Source organism: Podarcis pityusensis (assembly GCF_964106645.2).
Source record: "Podarcis pityusensis genome assembly, chromosome: 2".
Classification (NCBI taxonomy): Eukaryota; Metazoa; Chordata; class Lepidosauria; order Squamata; family Lacertidae; genus Podarcis; species Podarcis pityusensis.
This window is the reverse complement of record NC_138029.1, coordinates 24814241-24836557: the sequence shown is the minus strand read 5'-3', so window position 1 is coordinate 24836557 and position 22317 is coordinate 24814241. Positions and strand designations below refer to the sequence as shown.

The following is a 22317-nucleotide window of genomic DNA, read 5'->3' as shown; positions in this document are numbered from 1 at the left end:
CTGGGGAAATATGACTTTACACAAACACACACACACACACAGAGAGAGAGAGAGAGAGAGAGAGAGAGAGAGAGAGAGTACTAGAAGCAGGAATCAAATACTTCACAGTGTGGCCTCTTGCCTACCTCAACATAAATAATCCCACCAATGCAAAAGAGACACACAGATGCAGATCTGATCAGAGTTATCTTTACAATGAGAGAGATGTTTTCAAAGGCATGAAAAACAAAGGGAGCCTCTTGGGTAACTTGGCACCTCTTAGAAAAAAACTAACGTTTCAGTGAAACCAAATACCGATAAATGGAACTAACAGGCAGAATTATGCCAAAGTGAACACCTTGGAGTCTCTGTATTCTGTCAGAGAGCATAAATTCCACCACTCGGACTCGGTCAGCACTGCAGCTGCTAGTTTGTTTTGGGGCATTTTTGATGAGCTTACAGCACAGTTGCAATGATCCCAGTAAAAATCCCGATTTCCCAAAGCTGCTGTCGGAGGGAAATCACTACTGTTACTAATTAGAGATTAGCAACTTCTTAAGAGAGATTTTTGGCCTATTAAGCAACACATAAAAAAGCTTTTAAACCAATAAAGAAGGGCCAGATTCAACCAAGTTGTTGCACTTGGAGAGCCAGCACAATAAGACCTGCTAGGACAGCAAGGCTTTCATCCTCCTCTCACCCCCCATGGCTGTGCACTCTGCATCCCTCTCTAATCCTTTTGGGAAGGGCAGGAGAAACACCAGAACAGTATATGGGGAAAGGAGAGGGGACATCACTCCAGTAAAGGTAAAGGGACCCCTGACCATTAGGTCCAGTTGTGACCGACTCTGGGGTTGCGGCGCTCATCTCGCTCTATAGGCCGAGGGAGCCGGCGTACAGTTTCCGGGTCATGTGGCCAGCATGACTAAGCCGCTTCTGGCGAACCAGAGCAGCGCACGGAAACACTGTTTACCTTCCCACCGGAGCGGTGCCTATTTATCTACTTGCACTTTGACATGCTTTCGAACTGCTAGGTTGGCAGGAGCAGGGACCGAGCAACGGGAGCTCACCCCGTCGTGGGGATTCGAACTGCCGACTTTCTGATTGGCAAGCCCTAGGCTCTGTGGTTTAACCCACAGCGTCACCCACGTCCCATCACTCCAGTAGACAAGCAGAAATGCTTATGCTGACGGAGTGATCTACTCAGCACGACACTGAATTCCAATTTGTAGGAATCCAATTTGTGTGTGCTCTCCTCTTCCAACCGGTCTCATAATTTCCAGAATAGGAACAAGATGCCTACACTGATTCCCAGATGTTTCCAATATGGGTGACACAGTACAGAGGTATCTTGTATGTGCCTCATTCAGCACTGACTCATTGAAATCTCCTCCCCGGCAGAAAAGGCCATGGCACTGCATCGCTGTCATTTCAGGGCAAAGCAAGACTTGGATCCTATTCTCCTGATGAAATCAAAATGATGGCAGGAGATCGCTTTTCATCAGCATTTCTTACATATAACAAGGAGGTCCCAATATCTGCTCACTACACAGCATCAAAGGGGTAAGGAAAGAAGGAAGGAAACCAAGCTCCACAATGAATTAACAAACTTTGAGCCCATGAGAAAAATCAGGCCACTTCAAAATAATCCAGATCACAACTCCAGCGCTTTGCGGGGAATGAGAGACAGTCTGTCAGTATCTCTCCTAGTGAATTACAAACTGATAATAAACATCTTTGGGTATTATCTCTCTGTAAACATGTGGTGCTATTTTTAAGATAATCCCCGCTAAGAGGGCACTGCCCATCAAAATTTGAACTTTGGCTAGTACATCAAAGTTAAAACTGGGAACACTGAAATTATTATCGAGTCCAAGGACTCCCTCTCAAGTGGAAACTATCCCCAGTAACCACAGCGACAGTGAGAATACAAGAAAATTTCCTCTTCTATGAATCCAAATCTGAAAGTCCAAGACAGCTAAAACACGCATATAAGTATAAGACATTTTCTGATGTTCCAGTTGGTTGTTTAGGGTGGAGGAGCTCTTCGTTTTGTTTGGCTTTGGGTGTGTACATTTTGATATTTGAGCATCATCAGCAGACTTTATTTTTCCAACCCAAAAATGCCCCAACCCCAAAATGTTGGGCCTCCCTGATCTAAGTCTTCCATGGCAAGGGTGCTACAACCAGTGAAGGAGGAAGAGGTCAGTGCTATTGGACTGAAACAGAGGATACATCCTAACTTCCCTTCCAGCTTTTTGCCTGAATTTTGATAAGGGAGCTTATAGAAAACAAGATCCTGATTTCTGCACACGTGCTGCGAAAGAGCCGAACAAGCCTTAGAAACGAATGAGTGCCAGCAGTTACCGCTTCTTGTTTGCCATCTCCCCGTGTAGGGACCGACACTGCCCGCATAGTCACACTTCTCAGCCCAAGGCCCGTTATCTCCTAGGAGGGAAAGAAAACTCCTTGTTGAAAACAGAACGGGAAAGTCCTTTTAATCCAAAACAAGGAGAACTAGCAAGAAAGTTAATAGAGAATGCTTCTGTTCCCCATCAAACCCCTTCAAATGAACCTTAATACGTTAAGAAAGCTACAGTGGTACCTCAGGTTACATACGCTTCAGGTTACATACACTTCATGTTACATACGCTTCAGGTTACAGACTCCGCTAACCCAGATATAGTGCTTCAGGTTAAGAACTTTGCTTCAGGATGAGAACAGAAATCGTGCTCCGGCGGTGCGGCGGCAGCGGGAGGCCCCATTAGCTAAAGTGGTGCTTCAGGTTAAGAACAGTTTCAGGTTAAGTACAGACCTCCGGAACGAATTAAGTACTTAACCTGAGGTACTACTGTATTTAAAAGTTCGCCCCTCTTTTTACAAGACCCTGAAGTTCTTTTCCTGGGTTCCGAGAACTGCCGTGGCACCCTCACTGAAATCTGCCCTATCCAAATGTTGCTTTTCTTCTTTTTTAATGATTATTTTTTTGTCAGATTCTTTCCCCTCCCCCTGTTTTTCTGTAAGACTACTGTGTGAGGTAAATAAGGCTCAGGGATAATAACTAGCTCAAGGTCCCCTTTGAGCTTAACGGCTGAGGGAGGATTTGAATCCAAGGCCAACACGCCACAACTAAGCCATTTAACATTCTGCTGGAACAAGGCACTGTGTTGTACATTCGTATTTATTAAGTTATTCAGGCTGCTTTGTGTTAGCGCAGCTGAAGCCAAAGAAAGCCTTATAACAAACCCCATAAAACCAGCCGCCTAAGCAACCTTTGTTACAGTGACTGGGTTTGTATCGCTTCACCTGTGAACCAGAGGAGTGTGTTTTCCTTCGCTGTGCTGTCAACTTCGTCTTTTATCCGTCCCACCAGGGCATCCATCTCCCTCAGGTTTGCTCCGTATGGATCTTGTCCAGGCAGGTCCCATGTTGGCTCAGCCAACGTCAAAGGCACATGCATATGAGCCAAGGCGATATATAGGAAGAATGGGTGTCCACTCCGGCTAGAGAGAAAACACAGAAATGCACACTGGTTAATTAAATGGAGGAAGGCATGGCTTGGTCAGAATGGAGGCCGCATGGCTGCCCAACAGTCTATTACTACGGCCATGATAATATAACATCTTTCCACTCAGCTGGCCTGAAATTGTAAGAGATTCTTTCTCCAAAATTGCAGTGGTTCTGCTTATTTAAGTCTGTGTTTTTCAAACCAAACAGGGGACCTCATCATGTCCACCATAGATGTCCCCAGACTGCTTGTTGCAGAGGAAGCTAAGCCACGTTCTAAGAACCACTGTCAGTTCATGCAGAACATTAGCTGGGCCTGTTGCGCCTCACCATTGTCCCCAAGTAAACTAAGAGTGCTGTTCAGAATGTAACCAATCCTTTTCTGTAACTGTGCATTGCAAGGGAAGTGCTGGTCAGGAAAACATGTCAGCCACTACTGATATTCTCACTGAGGCATACTTCTGAGGAACCCAAACCACGAGTTTGAAAATCACCAATTTAGGCAACGCCTGCACTGTTGTTGGGCAAAAGAAGCTGAGGAGTGGGCAGTGTATCCCTTGATTCAGGAATCACAAAACACCAGAGATTAATGCAACAACGCGGCTTCAGTAACAACACAAACAGCGATTGAGGTGGTGTCAGTACAGTGATACCTTGGTTTACGAACTTAATCCGTTCCAGAAATCCTTTCTTAAACTGAAGTGTTCTTAAACCAAGGCGTGCTTTCCCATAGCAGCGGGGGACTCAATTTACAAAGGGAACACACTCAACAGGAAGCAGTACATGTTCTGCTTCCAAGGCAAAGTTCACAAACCAAAACACCTACTTCCAGGTTTGCAGCATTCTTAATCCACGCTGTTCATAAACTAAGCTGTTCTTAAACCAAGGTACTACTGTATAATGAAGACGACTGCAACCTACATGGTGCAAATTCTTGGATGTACATTCAGTATACAGCTGCAAATCTGGAAACGAAAAGTATTCCTTCCTTCCTATTTCCCATATGGAGATTTTTTTATTTATTTTTGCTAAATCAGATTTAACAGGAAGATGCTCCAAGGACAGGTCTGACATCAACACATGGCGCTCTCAGGCAAATCATGCAGGCATCCTTTTCATTCAAAGAAGAAGAATTACAGGCCTGGCACCATGTGGACACAAGCACTGGGTTGGAGAAATACTCTCAGTGGTAGGATGCAGTGAAAGAAGCATTGGGTGGATTGAACCTCCAGTGCCTGCAAAGTCCCTGGGAAGCGGCTCTTCCAGAGACCAGGGCTCCCTTAAACTGGCATAGGTTGGTGTTGCCAAAAAGCCTGGCCACTGAAGCCAGTGAAGCACACCACCCCCTCCCCTTTAAATTAAAACAGGACGCACAATTCACTCTCTAATAACAACAACAACAACAATAATAATACCTTTATTGTCATTATACAACCTGTGTACAATGAAATTAAAGCTCTTGAAGTAGGCACACTCAGAGCAGGGACTCAGGCAGAGATGCAATGGGTGACCTCCTTTAAGGACAGGTCATTTTGGCATCACGTACGACGCCGTCAATCACTCCCAGTGCCAAGGAACAGAAGAACTGCTTAGCAGCAGAGGTTAAATGAAAGGAGGCACTCCCAGAGCCTCTTGGGATCCTTTGTTCTATTAGGTAATTCTGCATGACACGCTGGTGATTCTCTCTCTCTCTCCCCCACCCACCCACACCCTGGCAAGTGTACTCAGTTTGGGAATGACAGTTGCAGATGGCTCCATGGTTGAGAATACCAATGTCTGTTTTCACCCACAGAAACAGTTGCCGAGTGCCCCTTTATCAAGCATAGCATATATCCTTAGCAAGGGAAAAGGGGATAGTAGTTATTCCTGGCAAGAAGTACAGGAGGAAGGAGATTAAGGTGAAAGGAGGAGAAATTACATCAGGAACTGGAGTCTGCTGTCTTCCACCACCGGAAATAAACTGATGGACCTGGGAGTGGGGGAGATGAAGAGAAGACACACCCCGCAACCAGGAAATCAGCCTGGAAGCATCATTGTGCAAGAGGTAAACCTGGAGCAGAAGAATAGCAATTCCATAAGAGGACAAATCATGTCGTATTAAGACTTGACTTTGTGCGACTTTGGTTTAAATGCTTACTTTTCTGGGTGAAAGGACAACATGGGAAAGTGATTCTTTGCAGACCAACCCAAGTCCAACCCTCATGCTGCAAAGAAACCAAACTGCACTGAACTGCCATAGATACTACAGGCAAAAGAGGTTCCCCTGTGTTTCACAGATGCAACCAAGGCTCATGCCTAGGGCTAGGCGATATATCAACATATCGTTCAAAACCAGTTTGAAGTTCATATCATGATACAGTATCGGTTTCATAGCTTCTGACCTGGCAATATATTGCAAATCATGATGTGTGTGTGCTATGCAAAAATCACAATGTGGGAACAAAAGCGAAGCCAGCCAATGACTCTACATAGCCTATTTAATAAATAATAATAAATAATAAATTTTATTTATACCCCGCCCTCTCCAACCAAGACCAGGCTCAGGGCGGCTAACAACCGATATAAAAACAAATTGATTGAAATACAACTTAAAAAAACAAGATTAAAATACAACATTAAAACATTAAAATGCAGCCTCATTTCAATGCAAATTCAAATTAAAAACTTTTTGGGGGATGAAAACGTCAAGTCTTCACAAAGGCTAACTATCCAGACTGGTCCTACATGGGCCAGAAAAAAGCCAGGGAAGTCTCCCATCACAGGAGGAGAATGGAAAAAAGAAAGAGGGGGAGGGAATCAAATTGATTCCAAGCCAAAGGCCAGGCGGAACAACTCTTGTTTTACAGGCCCTGAGGAAAGAAATCAGATCCTGCAGGGCCCTGGTCTCATGAGACAGAGCATTCCACCAGGCCGGAGCCAGTATTGAAAAGGGACTGGCTCTGGTTGAGGCTAATCTAACTTCCTTAGGGCCCAGGACCTCTAGGGTGTTGCTATTTATGGACCTTAAGGTCCTCCGTGGGGCATACCGGGAGAGGCGGTCCTGTAGGTACGAAGGTCCTAGGCCGTGAATTTCAGACATTGTGATATATCGGTATATCGTGATGTTTAGCTGGTGATATATCACAATGTTGAAAACCAGATAGCGCTCAGCCCTACTCATGCGAGGTAGCAACTTCTTTCTGTAGCTACCTTGAGTATACTTCTGTGTAGAAAGGTGAGAGGTGTATCACAGGTTAAACAAGCAAACAAAAAGTTGAGTTGAATGACACACAAGCCCTCTCCAGGTGTTCTGCAAGCATGCTAAAAAATACATCACACTTATCGCCCTCGGCAAGTTGGAGGGTGACCGTCAGAAGTAGGGAACCTCCAAACTCATGTGGCTCCCTGCACATTTTAGAATCTTGGCATAAGTTCTAGAACCCTGATAAGGTTCTAGCTCCACAGCCTTTATCGTTCTCCAGGAGCTCAGAAGGCTCCCCATTTCAGAAAGTCGCCCTCCAACTTAACAGAGGGTGATGAGAACAAAGACCAGATCATGGATGTTTAGTTAACACACTTACGGAACACCTGAAGAGGGTTACATATCCTTGGCTTCTCCCTTTCCCTCTGGTCCAGGAGCCATTCTTTAAGGCACGTTTTATAAATCACAGGAGTTGTTTGATCCCTTTAGTTTAACAGCCTCATAAACATGCCCAGGGCAGCTAATCAGAGCAAGTTTAAACATCAATAAAGATGCAAGTCAGTTGAAATTATGTGATAAGGATAAGGTGGAATGGGTTCAAAGAGAGGGTTCAAAGAGTCCAAATCAAGACTCCGTGAGCAGTAGATGCGTCCAAAGGAGCAAAAATCAAAGTACACCAGCTCTCAGCCCCTAAGAAAAGGTACTTAACGGCAATGTAATCTCTGGAAGAATCGCTGTACCTGCCTCAAGTACTGACCTTTGGAGCTATCTGTAGGAGCAAAGCTGTCTTTCGCTTTCGTACCTTAAGAATGGTTCTGTGGCGTATTAGTGCAGTCCACAAGGCAGGTGCACCCTGGATGTGAACCAGGAAAACAACTGGCCTACATATTCTGTGCTGCAAACCATTTTTGCAAAGCATCAATTTAGGATAGAAAAATATAAAATGATCATTAGCCCTTCTTCCTGCTGGAACCAAAAGGCAGTCAGTGTAGCAGTCCTTTCAGAACCCTGCTCTTATTAGTGCAGGCGACACCCCTGCGAGGAAGTCTTAATGGTTTAAAATGGCCTGTATCTGGGTAATGGAGATGGCGGAGAGAGGGAGGTATAATGCCTCCATCTAAGCCAGTCAAATGAGCAAAAAAAAATTGAGCTCAGCGATTCCCAAGCACCACATCAATGTGATCAAACTCCCACCCCAATCTCTCACCTAATTGTCCATTCTCAAAACCTCCAGTTTCTTTAAACAGCAGCCTCATCCACCATTTCAGTACGAATTTCTGAAGAGCGCAACGAATGTATGGTTGGCTTCTGCATTTGCAGACTAAGATATGGGATGCAAAGCAGTCAGTGAATTTACTCAAAAGGTGGCTCTGACCAGCCCAACCACTGCACTTCGATTCTAGAATCTGCAGAAAATTGGGGTAGGGGGAAGAACCCCAGGCTTTGGCAGTGGCGTTGCTCTTTCCTGTTATGAGCAGATAATCAAATTTTCTGTTGACACATCCTAGGTTTCTTCTGTTTACTTTCTTCTCCCCTGTTGCTAAGTGCCTCTTTGGAGATTTGAGGCCTATGTGCACAGCACAAGGCTCCGCCCTGAGTGACTGGCTTCAAAAAAGCTGACAGCAGTCATTTCCTCTCCCACAACCTAGTTCCTAATTGCATTAGCTTTTTATTTCCCTGAAGTGATATGCAGACAACGACTTCTCTCGACACCGCCAACTGTTTTGTTGCAACAGGATGAAGCAGAGCTTGGGCGCTATCCGCCTTCCGTTGCAATTTCCTTCTCAAAACGGCCTTGACCCCAACGCTGCATTGCTAATGAACTTCTTCGCACATCAGTTCTCAACAAACCTGTTCATACCATTTAAAGTATAGTCGATATTTTTAAACCCATACATGCATCTTTGCAGGTGCAAATCTCTCTCTTTTTCCAATGTGTTTAAGTTGGCTCTTCCACATAATTGAAGTGTGTGGGGGTTTTTTGGGGGGGTAATTATTGTGTAGGTGTAAACAATAGATGAGTTCAAACTTATGTCATGTGGTATGGCTCCCCCCCCCCCCAAGTAAGATGTATGGAGTCAATCTTGTCTGGAAACAGGGTGGATAAAAATCAATTTATTTATTTTTAAATTAAAAATCAGATTTATTTTTTTTTAAATAAGATTTTTAAAATAAAATGTTTTTGGAGGAAAATTCTTTCTAAAGATAGTTTTCTATTTAAGTTACATTATAGTCCAAAGGCTATTCATTAGGAAATAAGGATTTGTTTTAAGTTTTTCATGTGTGCTAAAACTCAGTCTAAGGTGTTTTTGGTTTTTTTAAGTTTAACCACATCAGTTAACAAACATGGGTACATATGCTATAATGTTACTGCTTTAGTTAAAAAAATTGTTTAAATTGTTATTAAGGAAATGATTATTTTTCTCCTTCCAATAAAGAACAGCAGAAAAGTTGTCCAAATATAAACAGTTAACCTCACAATCATTTCATAATTATCTATGTATTTCAGACTCAAAACGAGGTACCACTGTATAAGAACACAACGAGAAAAGTAACATTTAAAAGGAAAAGTCACATACGGGTGGAGGGAAGTCGTTTTTACTCTCTTTATGTCATCTTAATTTGTATTGATTATTCAATCTGATATGTTGATATTTGAAACTTGTTTTTGCAAAAAACCCCTCAAAAACCCGCTTTGGTGAGCTGGGGGGACACACTGGAGCCGATTCTGGGTATGCACGGATGCTGGATCCACGGCGTTCCATGCCGCGCACTTCCAGGCAAGTGTGTACAGGATTGCAGCTTTAACTACATAAAAGGAAATCGCTTTGCAAATTCCAGGTGGCTTCAACATTCCCACGCAGAATTTGGGGGAAGCCTGGGCAATTATAACCTAGGCTAGGTTATTTTTAAATTGCCAGAGAACATGTCCTGTTTTCTTGTTTACAGCTATATTTGTCTCCTCTAACAAGGCCTGCTCTTCCTCAGGGCCCTCCGAAGGGAAAAGGGCGGGATGACAAATGGTGAAGAGGAACAAGATTACGGCAAGTGCGTGTACATTTGCGTATTTGTGCGTGTATAAACTCTTGGATGTTGGGAACAAACAAACTCACAGTTCCCAAACGGGCACGCGGTGCCCTACATGAAATGTATCTTTACCATCATTTCCATCTTGCATTGTATCAAGTCTTTCACCGCATATATGACAAATACTGTATGTTCCGGCGTATAAAACGAGTTTTTAACCCCAAAAAATCACCCCAAAAGTCGGGGGTCGTCTTATACGCCAGGTATATGGGGAGCCACCTGTTGGGAAGGAGGAGAGGGAGCTGGTGAGCAGAGGCGCCCCTTCTGCCATCGCTCCTCCTCCCTCCCCACGGAAGGGGACACAGCCTCCTGTGACACAGCGCAAGGCCCCGCCTCTTCCGTACCAGCACAGCATGGAAAGTCCTTCCGAGCGCGGTGCTCACCCACCCGCCCACCTGCTGCTGCCATTGTAGGAGCCGGATCTGGCCTCCGCCGTGGCCGCACGGGGCTTCGCTTGGCTCATGAGCGCCATGAAGAGTCTGCTGCAGCGAGGTGGTGAGCAGCTTCGGCCGGGGCTCCAAGGAGGAGGGCAACCCCACAGGTGAGGGCAGCGGAGGCCGAGGCGGCCGCTCGCGGCCTTTTCCTGGACAGAGGGAGGGAGCCAGGCCGGGCCGGGCCGGGCCTCCCTCCCTCCAGGTGGTGGGTTTCAGTTTCGTTCCAACCACCAAACGCCTCACCTCGGGCTGCTGCTGCAATGGCAGAGACAGCGGAGGGGTGCGCACTCTGTCCATGGCGGCACTTGGTGGGCGGCCAAATTTAACAGCAAAAGTTGGGGGGGGGGGTCGTCTTATATGCCCAGTTGCCTAATACGCCGGAACATACGGTACATGCCATGAATATTTACAAGTCACAGCACATATTAAAATTTAAAAAATAAAATAAAATTGCCCATTTCTAAGCAGTCGTTTATACCCTGTAGCCTGAATTTCCTTCCATTTCCTATACCCAAATTCAAAACTTAGTTGTTCCTAGCACTTCCTACAATATTTCCCTGATTTCATGAACAAGGGAGACAGGCTGCCAGCCAGTTAGCCATGAGAGATCCACAGACTTCACTTTGTTGCCATATTCCCCCAATGCGTAACTTAAAAAAAAACCCCTAATATTACCCCTGAACAGTCAACATTCATAAACAGTCTATCACCCTTTCCTTAAAAAATAATTCATTTTTCATTCAAAGGCATCCCACTTTAAAAAGAACAATAAACAAACAAACTGCAAGTTCCTCTCTTCAATCACAATGACCTGAAAAATGAAAGGGAAAGACTATTTATGTATGCGAGCATGGCTGCGCGGATGTTACTGGCCCAGAGATGGAAAGAAGATAAAGTCCCTACAAGAGAAGAATGGCAGATTAAGTTGATGGATTATGCCGAAACGGCTACAATGACCGGAAGAATCAGAAATCAAGAAGACCAGAATTTTAATAAGGAATGGGGGAAATTTATAATTTACCTTAAAAACAATTGTTAACAGTTAAAACTGTTAGTAGGACTGGAATAAAACAAATTTTTAAAAAGAAAAGAAAGAAAAAGGAAGGGGAAAAGAAAGCTGGAGTATTTTACTATATGAGTTCCCAACCTTTGGGGCGATACAGACACATTTTCAAACTACGGAAACTGTTGTGGTTACCACACACTAACTCTAACTCATTCTACTGCTACAACAGAATGCTTCTTTCCTGCCTAATTACAATGGAGAGGGAGAAGGGGATCCTCTGCAATACTGCAAACAAAATAGGTAAAGGTAAAGGTACCCCGACCGTTAGGTCCAGTTGCGGATGACTCTGGGGTTGAGCCGCTCATCTCGCTCTATAGGCCGAGGGAGCTGGCGTTCGTCCGCAGACAGCTTCCGGGTCATGTGGCCAGCATGACTAAACCACTTCTGGTGAACCAGAGCAGCACACAGAAACGTCGTTTACCTTCCCACCGGAGCGGTATCTATTTATCTACTTGCACTTTGATGTGCTTTCGAACTGCTATGTGGGCAGGAGCTGGGACCGAACTACGGGAGCTCACCCCGTCGTGGGGATCTGAACCGCCAACCTTCTGATCGGCAAGCCCTAGGCTCTGTGGTTTAGACCACAGCGCCAATGATCGCAAAAACCAAGATTGGCTCTCCTATACAAACAGACTAAGCAGCTGCCTGGTGTGGCATACAAATCAACAGACTCACCTGGAACTGCAGAAACTGGTCCCTGCCAGTATTGCTGGACCATTTATAGCCTGGATTTTTTTAACAATCAATCCCTCTTCAAGGGGAATTCTGGGAATTTAGAGCTCTGTGAGGCCTCCTAATAGCTCTCAGCACCTTTTAACAAACTACAGCTCCCAGAATTCCTTGGGGGAAGCCATGACAGTTTGAAGTGGCATCATAGCACTTTAAATGTACTTCAGCTGCTCACGGAACAATGTCTCTGACACAGCCAAGGTCACTTTCCCTAAGCAGTTGTGCTCCTGATGTTATTGGACTCCACCTCCCATCAGCCCAAGCAAGACCGGTGGTCAAGGCCAATGGGAGCTGTATTCCAAAAACATCTGGAAGGTCAACAGGTTGGGAGGAGACTTTGCTGGGACAACAATTACAGAGCCTTGCACAATGAGGCCTGTGATCATATTGGCTCACCGCAAGAAGAGAAACTGAACCATAGAGTAGCTATGGGCAGGTCTTCAGCATTTAGACATCAGGAGACTTGTGTCTTCTCTTTTCACTGGGCTGGGCTCAGAATCTACTCAAGGGAATAAGCTAACTTGGACCAGAAAACCAGTTACTATAATCGTCAAGTTCATGCACAAACATGGGCAAGATTAGCAGCCCGGTGACTGCCAAATATCCCGAGGGCTGTATCCAACGCTAGTCCTACTCAAAGTAAACCCACTGAAATTAAAGACCAGGATCAACTAAAGACTATTAATTTAAATGGATCTATTCTGAGCAGGGCTAGCACCCTGAGGTTCCAGAGACATATTCAAGAACCAGCAAGCAGTTTCAGACATATCTATTCGGTTTAAATTTTCTTCAGAGTGTAAGAACTTAAGAAGAGCTTGCTGAATCAGGCCAGTGGTCCATCTACTGTAGCGGTTTTTTTCTCACAGTGGCCAACCAGATGCCTGTTCGAAACCCTCAAGCAGAACATGAGAGCAAGGGAACAAACAGCAGCTTTGTTTGGAATATTTGTGAAAGGACAGTCATTAGGGTTTGGCCCATTTATTTACCATGCAGTAAGGACAAAGTTTCTCCTAGGTGGAGTGAAACCCTGACAGGATTTGTTTCAGTTCCGTCCAGCCTTGAGCCCTCCTGGTTCCTTGAAGGAACAGCACACAGGGAAAAAGGAGGCAGACAATTCCATTAATTTTGAAGATTTAGTAAACAATTCCAGCGCGGGGCACTCATGATAGCTGGCTTCACCTTCTTGCTGTCTCTGCCCCAGAACTGTCCGTTCTCCTGAGGATTAGGCTCACTATCTATCATGAGGTAGTCATCAACTTATTTAATTATAAAGCACACGGGGACAATTAACCCAGGTTTTTACTTGGGAGTCTTAAGAACAAAACCAGATCAGGCAAGTTGAAAATTAATATTTAATAATATTAATTATTATTAACTGCTCAAGACAGCAAAAGGCCCAAGAGAACTGTTTCCTGGATCAGCTTCACTGACTTATGTAAGAGATTAACCGGATCTATCCGGTTCTTGATACCCAATTAAAGAGAATCCCTGCAATTAGTTAAAAAGCTTCTTCATTAACCCAACACCCAGTAGCCTGTACCTTGATCTAACTTGGGTACAAGTAGTTCTGAAATAGTAACAGTAAAATCAGCTATATCACTTCAGGTCACAAACATTTGTCCTGGTGCTCAAAACCATGTAACAATGTTTTGATTAAAAAAAAAAACAAAACACTAGTTAGATCCAGTTCAAGCATAGGTTTGTATGTGTGGCTTGACTTTTGCTTCTTGTGACAATTCAGATGCAGAACTTTGTCAATCACATCAACAACCCCCCAGGCAGGTAAGAGTTTTAAAAGGCTACTTTGAAATCTCTGTGTGCCTACTCAGAAGTAAACCAAAATGAACTCAGTGGGTCTTGTTCCCAGGTAACTGAGTCTTAAGTATATTCACAGCCCAGAATTTCACATTTCAAAAATCAAAATATCTGATTCCATACAATGAGGGGAGGAACATTTAAAGAAGACAACAGAGTGCGCTAGGTACACATTTTTTTTTAATCTAATTAAACATTTATCAAGCTTAGGACAAAATCAAAGCAATCACTGCCGCTTCAGAAGTCACTGAATATTTTACAGCTTGCAATATAAAACTTGCAACTGATTCAGTTACATAAGGTTACAGGTAAACCTTATAATTTGCCTGCGCCAGTATCACACACCTTCATTTCTACAAAGTAACAGTGCAAAGTCGGTGGCAAAATCTGCTGATTTGATCTTGATGGCATGGATATAGGAAGGATCAATGCCACCAACATTGGTTCAGCCTTCATTGGTTCTGTTTACATAGCACACCCAGGGAACTGGAAGAGATCTCACTTTGTTCATGCTACTCTTTTGACAAAGGCAAAATCATAAAGGATTACATCAGAATGAGGGTGAGCTATGCTTGCATCTGAAGGTGATATACAGTGGTACCTCGGGTAACATACGCTTCAGGTTACAGACTCCGCTAACCCAGAAATAGTACCTCGGGTTAAGAACTTTGCTTCAGGATGAGAACAGAAATCGCACGGCGGTGGCACGGCAGCAGTGGGAGGCCCCATTAGCTAAAGTGGTGCTTCAGGTTAAGAACAGTTTCAGGTTAAGAACGGACCTCCAGAACGAATTAAGTACGTAACCAGCGGTACCACGGTACAAGACACTATTGAGAGATAAGGACTGGGCTATTTGCCCAAAGTGATAATTAACGGAAGTCAATCAGAGGTGCTTAATTCTACAGAATTAAAGGAATAGTGAAAAAATAAGCAGAAGCCAGCATTTAACATGCACAGTAAGGCAATTATATCAGTCCTCCTTTACTGTCCCAGCTGATTGTTCAACTGGTGAATTATGGGTTAGTGCTTACAGAGGGACGCAGGTGGTGATGGGAAGGTCGGCAGTTCGAATCCCCATGATGGGGTAAGCTCCCGTTGCTCTGTCCCAGCTCCTGCCAACCTAGCAGTTCGAAAGCATGCCAGTGCGAGTAGATAAATAGGTACCGCTGTGGTGGGAAGGTAAACAGTGTTTCTGTGCGCTCTGGCTTCTGTCAAAGTGTTCCATTGCGCCAGAAGTGGTTTAGTCATGCTGGCCACATGACCCGGAAAACTGTCTGTGGACAAATGTCGACTCCCTTGGCCTGAAAGTGAGATGAGCCCCGCAACCCCATAGTCGCCTTTGACTTGACTTAACGTCCAGGGGTCCTTTCCCTTTCCCTAATACTTATAGATCATTGTGTAATACTTGGCCATACTTAGTGGATACAAGGGCTTTGTTTTATTCTTCTTGTCAACAATGAACTTTAAAAAGCCCATCTATTAGTGTTTTATATACCCTATATTGTTCTTGACTTATCTCACATTATCATACTGTAATTAATTGTGGAACATATCCTGTAATGTTGGATGCTAATCTGTACTTCTTGCATGGTTTATTTCTATGGATGACGGCATCACTGCGGCTGCCGTAAGGTTAATATAAAATATTATGAATTATCTGTGACCCTGATATAAGCTCCTATCTCAGATGTGATCTGGTAGGAATAATTAACATCCTGATCCTAATTGTTGCAGAAAAAAATAAGCAAACCCTTGTGCTTCTCAGTAAAACTTAATTATCACCCTCCTGTAAGCAGGAACCAGACTCCACAGACTGCTGAATCTCTTTTAAGGTGAATTTATTATTCAGGAACTAAAGATAGAAAGATACAGTGTTCCCAAAATTAAGATCCTGTCCACTTCAAAACACAACAGTAAACGAGGAGGAACAAACACTTCTAGACTTTTGCTGCTTTGCGGGCAGGATTCAATTATCTACTGGCAAATTCAGGTTTGACAATTAAAGCAGATTTGGCACTCATGTGCAACCAACCTGCTGGTGGTAGAGTGGGGCAGGACCAGTCTTTTCGTAGTAAGGAAAGTATCCAGAAAAAGCACTAGAAACTGTGGGACAGTAACACAACATTACATAACCTCCTTGCAAACAAATAATAATGCATGATCAATTTCACAAACTTTGTGAAATCATGATGAATGCCCAATAGAGAGATCTGGAAGAGCCCACAGATAATCCCAAAGCTCACCCAAGAAATTTTTGAGTGTCCAGGGCTCAAAGCAATTTAGAAGACGTCTAAAGACTTTTAGGCTCTTCTTATATCCCAGCATTCTAACTTTCTCTTCCCATGAGGATTTGCGATTTACTAAGCTACTTTGATTAATAAAATTATCCAGGTCCATTTTGTTGTTCCCCATTGTATCCTGCACACTACTACATAGATACAGCTTCCTGTGTGTTTCTCGGCACCTTAAGTATTAGGTATTGTTCTTTAAAATGTTGTGTGTTTTTTTTTAAAAAAGTCAGTGAACTGCCCACAGGACTTGGGTGAGAGGAAGAATAGAAATGTCATAAATAAAACAGCTGTGCTGGTTTCCTTAAAAACCAACAAAAAAACCCCAACAAAACGCTGAAGCTCTCTTTTCTTGAGAAACGCAGCTACTGTATTTTTCGCCCCATAGGACGCACCAAGTTTTTTGGGGGGGAAATAAAGAAAAAAAAATTTATTTCCCTCCCAGGCGCTTGTGGGGCCGGCAGCGGGGAGAAGCGCTCTTCTCCCCGCCGCCCACCTGCAGACCAGGTCCGGGGACAGCGGGAAGACACCTCCCAGCTGTCCCCGGAGCTTGCGGGGCTGGCGGCGGGGAGAAGCACGCGTCTCCCCGCCGTCAGCCTCCAAACCACATCGGGAGACAGCGGGATGGCGGCGTTCCGCCTCCCCACTGTCCCCAGACCTTGTGGGGCTGGCGCTGCGGCTCTCCTGAAGCCTGGAGAGCGAGAGGGTCGGTGCGCACCGACCCCTCTCGCTTTCCAGGCTTCAGCGAAAGCCTGCATTCGCCCCATAGGACGCACACACATTTCCCCTTCATTTTTGGAGGGGAAAAAGTGCGTCCTATAGGGCGAAAAATACGCTAAATAACTTTATTGAAATAATACCACAAAATCACAGAACCACAACAGAACCATTGGCTTCTCCCTGCCCCCCACCCACCCACCCACACAATTTTCAGACTCTGATTAATTCAGAGACTCATTTCATTTCAATTATCATCCTTTCCCTTTGGTGCAGGAAGGCTTTTCTTTCCTGCTACGCCTTTTGTTTCCTGTTACGCTACGGTGCACCTGCACTCAAAATGCTATGAACCGTTGGAGCCACCTTGCCGCAAAAAGGATACTGTAGAGATGAAGAACCATCAGAAAAGTAGAACTCTCTTTACACAACACTTGGGGCTTTTTGGTTTAGAAATAAACAAGAGAGGAAGAAGGAAATGATTTTACATATATATATAAAATATATATATAATATTATATATATATATATATATATATATATATATATATATATATATATATAATGCAAGGGGTGGAGAAAGTCAATAATAATAATAATAATAATAATAATAGTATTTTTTAATTTATATCCCGCCCTCCCCAGCCGAAGCGGGGCTCAGAGCGGCTAACAACAGTAAAATGATAAAACATTCTAAAATCAGAGAAGGAAGCTGTATCTAATGAAGGTGAATGTTCAAGACAGACAAAAAGGATGTCCTCTTTCACAAAATGCAGAATTAAACTAAAGAATTTGCTCCCATAGGACGTAGTGAGGGTCACCAGTTTGGATGGCTTAAAAACGGGATTTTTAAGGAGGAGAAGGCTGTCAATAACTATTATCCATAATGGCCATTTTATATGGTTTCAGTGGTAGTATGCTTCTGAACACTAGTTGCTGAGGAATCACAAATAAGGAGAAACCTGTTATATTCAGGTTCCGCTTACATGCTTTCCAGAGGCATCTGGTCAGCCATGGGAAGAACAGGATAATGTTTTTATGTCCTCTAGCTGCCTCGTTTTAATACACCTCACCTGAAAAGTCTCCAGCTGCTCAGTCAGCTTGTGAACAAAGAAAGTCATCTATTTATTGAATTTCTATACCGCCCTATACTCGCAGGTCTCAGTTCAGAGAGATTTTTATAGCACAGTGGTACCTCAGGTTAAGAACTTAATTCATTCTGGAGGTCCGTTCTTAACCTGAAAGTGTTCTTAATCTGAGGTACCACTTTAGCTAATGGGGCCTCCCGCTGCCACCACACGATTTCTGTTCTCCTCCTGAGGTAAAGTTCTTAACCCAAGGTACTATTTCTGGGTTAGCAGAGTCTGTAAGCTGAAGCGTCTGTAACCTAAAGTGTCTGTCACCCGAGGTACCACTGCACAAGATGACAACGCTGACCTGTTGAGATGTTCAACTCTGAGCAACGTTACTTAGAACAAACCTGGCTGTACTACCAAAGCAGTGGAGAACCATGGCACCTCAAATTTCAGTAGCGCCCTGTGTTGGTGTATTGCCAACTTGGAAACAAGTCTTGAAGCACATCCTTGAGGCACGCCTAAAACATCTGCTTAGCAATGAGAATTTCCCCCAGCAACAGGTGTCTTTTTCAGGGCATGGCTGGAGAGAGGCAACTTCTTCAGGTCGGCTGATTAGCCTTTTCAAAAAAAAGAGCAATGTGTCATTCTAAGGTTGGAGCTGATTTATTTAGTGGAGCATTGAATTGCTGTTGTATAGTTCCTTTTCAGGCAGACCAGAAGAAGATTCACAAAACAGAGACTGAAATCCGGGTACCTTGTTGTCAGAGCTCTGTTGGGATTGCACCAGCACAAGTACACAAATAGAAAGTTGTTCTCATGGATATATTTCAGGAATATTTGGGCTGTTTGGCTTTGAGTTGCACATGTCATTATTATTTTAGCATTGTATATATTAATTAAGATTTCATGAATTAGAAATTGTTGAAATGTCATACATTACTGTTAATGATTTTTTTTGGTAAACTACAGAGTTGTTAAGTTAGTGAAATTAGACAGCATTAACCGTGGCTGGAAGGCTTGTTTCAGTCAGTCATAATGAGGCATAATGCAAAACTGCAGTTAGCAAAAGCTCCCAATCTTCTCCTCACTGCTGTACTGCACGAGGAGAAGAAAGTGTGCAAGCCTTAGGGTTAGGCAGGCCCATTCATGTAATGCAGCTAAATCATAATTTAGTGTTACATCCAAATAAGATAATTGACTACTGAGATGTCCTCACCTTGCATACTGAATGAACTGAATCGCCTTCTCTGTGTATTTTGCAGCCAGGCTGGTTAGGTCCACGGGCTGTTGGACAATTGTGAGGTTTTCAAAAAGAGGTAGTGCTATTTCAGGATAACAGTCTTTCTGATGTTTCCTGGGTGGGGAAAGATTTATTATTATTATTATTATTATTATTATTATTATTGGAAAGGTGTGGTTAAGCAATGATAGGGTACAAGAGAATCTATTTTTAAAATCTAGTTAGTTTTTCTTTCATTGATATCTATTATGAAACAGAGGTTTATAAAATTATGAACAGAGGGGGAAGAGTAAATAAAGAGAATTCTCTCTCTCACCCACCCACCCACCCATCCACAGATACTACTAGAACTCAGGGTCATTCAACAAAGCTTAATGGCAGAAAATTCAGGGCAGGAAAAAGGAAGTACTTGTTCACTCAGCAAATAATTAATATATGAAAATCACTGTCACATGATGTGGTGAAGGTTGCTGCCTTAGATGGTGCTCTGCAAACCTCGTAGGACTACAACTCCCATCAGCCCCACCCATCATGGTCAATGGTCAGGGATGATGGGAGTTGTAGACTATCAAAACATGTGACGGTCACCAGCTTGGGGAAAGCTGCTTACATATCCGACAGCAAACTCATTCTTCCAATGTGGGTTCTTACATGTCAGTTTGCATTTCTTAGTACTTAGATCTGATGTGTAGAGCTATTTCCTATTCTAATTAATTCAAGAAGGTTCTGCAAGCTTCTCTGTTTGAAAGAAACAAGCAGAAGGTTCCTGATGTTTGGGTTATTCCTTCAGAGAAGCTGAGTACAGCTGGTTTTAAACAGGTTCTGTTACCTCTTTCTGACAAGGTTATGCTATCTATAGTAATAGTTACAACATGACATTCCGGGGACCTTTCCTTAATCATTCAAGGACTGTATAACACAAGAATGTATTAAGAAGGAAGAAATATATCTGCGTTGGATTTAATTAAATAGGTTATATACCTTAAGGATCGTATATGGTGTACATCCTAGACTTGATTCACATGTTAGGATGTAACCAGTAAAGAAATTTGTTTCAAACATTATCATTCAGCCTGTTGTGCTCTATATGTTGCAACTATTGCATCTGCGTAACAAGGTATTGTATTTGTTTTGAGTCTATAATAATAGTCCAGAAGAAGCCTGGTTTTCACTTTCTTTTTCTACCTCTTTGTTCTGGCGCAGTGTTCTGTGTGCTTAGTGTTAAAGTTTAGTATTATAAGTTATTGTACGTTTAAGTTAAGTCTGCTGCAACTGGATTTCTTATGGACAGGGCCAATCCTGAATGCATTGGATTTGAGACCATTATGCTCATTTGCCTTCAGCAGCAGTAAAGCTCTGCCTCTGAGAATCCTGCAATATAAGTTTTTACTCTGCTAACTATACGTTGGAGTTCTGCTCCAGATCAATACTGAGTAGAATTTCATGACATGATTTGGCCAAAATGACCCTGTCCATACACAAAAGGCAGATTTACAAGAGCCTTTGGCAGGCACCTCTGATTACCTAACATGGGGGACAAACAAGAGGGGATGGCTCTCTCTGTCATGCCCCAGTTGTGAATTTCCCAGCAGAATCTGGCTCCTACTGAGTTCCGGAAGCCTGTCTGCAAGGACACCAGGAATCATACCTCATCGCTGCAGAGTGCCGGGGGCAAGCTGGGCAAGGAGGGAGGTTATAGCCCGGTGTGTCAGTGCAGCCCATATCATGGCTATAGGGTATCCCCAGGTAGTAATCAAAACCTGGAATTAAAGCCACAGTATTAGAATATGCAAGGCCACTTGTTGTGACCAGAAAACAATTTTGGGTTGTTTCTAAGGAAACAGGTTTATACTGTTGGTTGTATAAAGTCCATCTGCAACCACTGCAGTCACAAGAAGTGTTGCCACCAGGCAAAACAGCTGTCCCAAGTTCCACTGCTGACAATTCAACCCATGCAGGCAAATATCTGAACTTCCCCCGCAAAAATCCGCTCTTTAAAGCTGAATCGGAACAAACATCAATTCGTGTTTTCCGTGGATTGGCGTTTGCTCCGAATGAGCTTTAAAGAGCAGGTTTTCACAGGGAAAGCTCTGGAGCGAAAAGAAAAAGGAATTTAAAAAGAAGGAAGGGGCCTATTAAGCCTTAACTGCAGATAGCATCAGTACAGAGAAGGGAGTTTGCTCCAGGAAGGGATCATGCAACCTAGTCTTGATGTCTTCACTGTGATTGGGAGATTAGACTCCAAGGGTTTGTTCTTACTGAGGCAGTAAATCTGAGTCATGATTTAAGGGCAGGGGCTCACCTAATCAAATCCTTCTCTATACAAAACCTCACCCTAGCCATAGAAAACTAGCATTTCAAGAAGAGAGTTTTCATCTTGACACGTTACAATAGTTTATTATTTATACCCTGCCTGTCTGGCTGGGTTTCCCCAGCCACTCTGGGTGGCTTCCAACTGAATATTAAAAACAATACAGCGTCAGACATTAAAAACTTCCCTAAATAGGGCTGCCTTCAGTTGTCTTTTAAAAGTAAAATAGTTGTTTATTGCCTTGACATCTGCTGGGAGGCCGTTCCACAGGGCAGGCGCCACTACCGAGAAGGCCCTCTGCCTGGTTCCCTGTAACCTCACTTCTCACAGTGAGGAAACCACCAGAAGGCCCTCGGCGCTGGACCTCAGTGTCTGGGCTGGATGAGATTTAATAATAATTTAGGAGGGCTTGATACTGAGGGCATGCACTGGTACAAAGAAACACCCAAGCATGTGAGCTCACATCTAAAGTTTCAGGTCTTGAGTAAGAACCAGGCCTAAATCTGCAGTGGACGTTCGGATTTCAAGATGGGGGGGGGGGATATAGCATGGTATCCTTACCACGAAAGTTGGGATGATAAGGGCCGTTGTGTCCCAAGTGCCATTTCCCTGCAAGGAAGCAATTGCCGGAAGAACAATATTAGCAACTCATATGTACCAGTGACTGGAGAGAGTACTTAATGCTTTTTATCTGAGGTGTGGTGAACAGGGCTGTGCCAAGAGATGACCAGTGGGATTAGGCCATCAAACTCGAGGAGCCTTCAGGTAGCAGCTTCTATGAACACCAATATCTTAAAAGATGCAAAACAACCCATCCTTAGCGGACACAGTGATCTCTTAAAAGTTAAGTTATTTCTTTCTGGCCAAGTGATAGCATCCCTCAAGGAAGA

The 22317-nt window shown here is 43.6% G+C and overlaps 1 protein-coding gene across 12 annotated transcripts in view; it reads right to left on the bottom strand.

Annotated features, from left to right (window-relative positions):
• The window catches only part of ARSG (arylsulfatase G), a 114841-nt gene that overhangs the window by 49797 nt on the left and 42727 nt on the right, over positions 1 to 22317 (bottom strand). For 10 of the 12 annotated variants that reach the window (XR_013982679.1, XM_080994666.1, XM_080994671.1 and 7 more), the window contains 5 exons: positions 21989 to 22036; positions 20765 to 20876; positions 19093 to 19230; positions 3286 to 3482; positions 2347 to 2427 (listed from right to left, as the gene is read on the bottom strand). Coding sequence is in view for 11 of the 12 variants with exons in the window: in XM_080994666.1 (XP_080850792.1) it covers positions 2347 to 2427; positions 3286 to 3482; positions 19093 to 19230; positions 20765 to 20876; positions 21989 to 22036 (576 nt within the window). In the remaining variant the exon portion in view is untranslated. The remainder of the gene's footprint in view (positions 1 to 2346; positions 2428 to 3285; positions 3483 to 19092; positions 19231 to 20764; positions 20877 to 21988; positions 22037 to 22317) is intronic. The other 2 variants (XM_080994668.1, XM_080994667.1) reach the window with 2 other exon arrangements.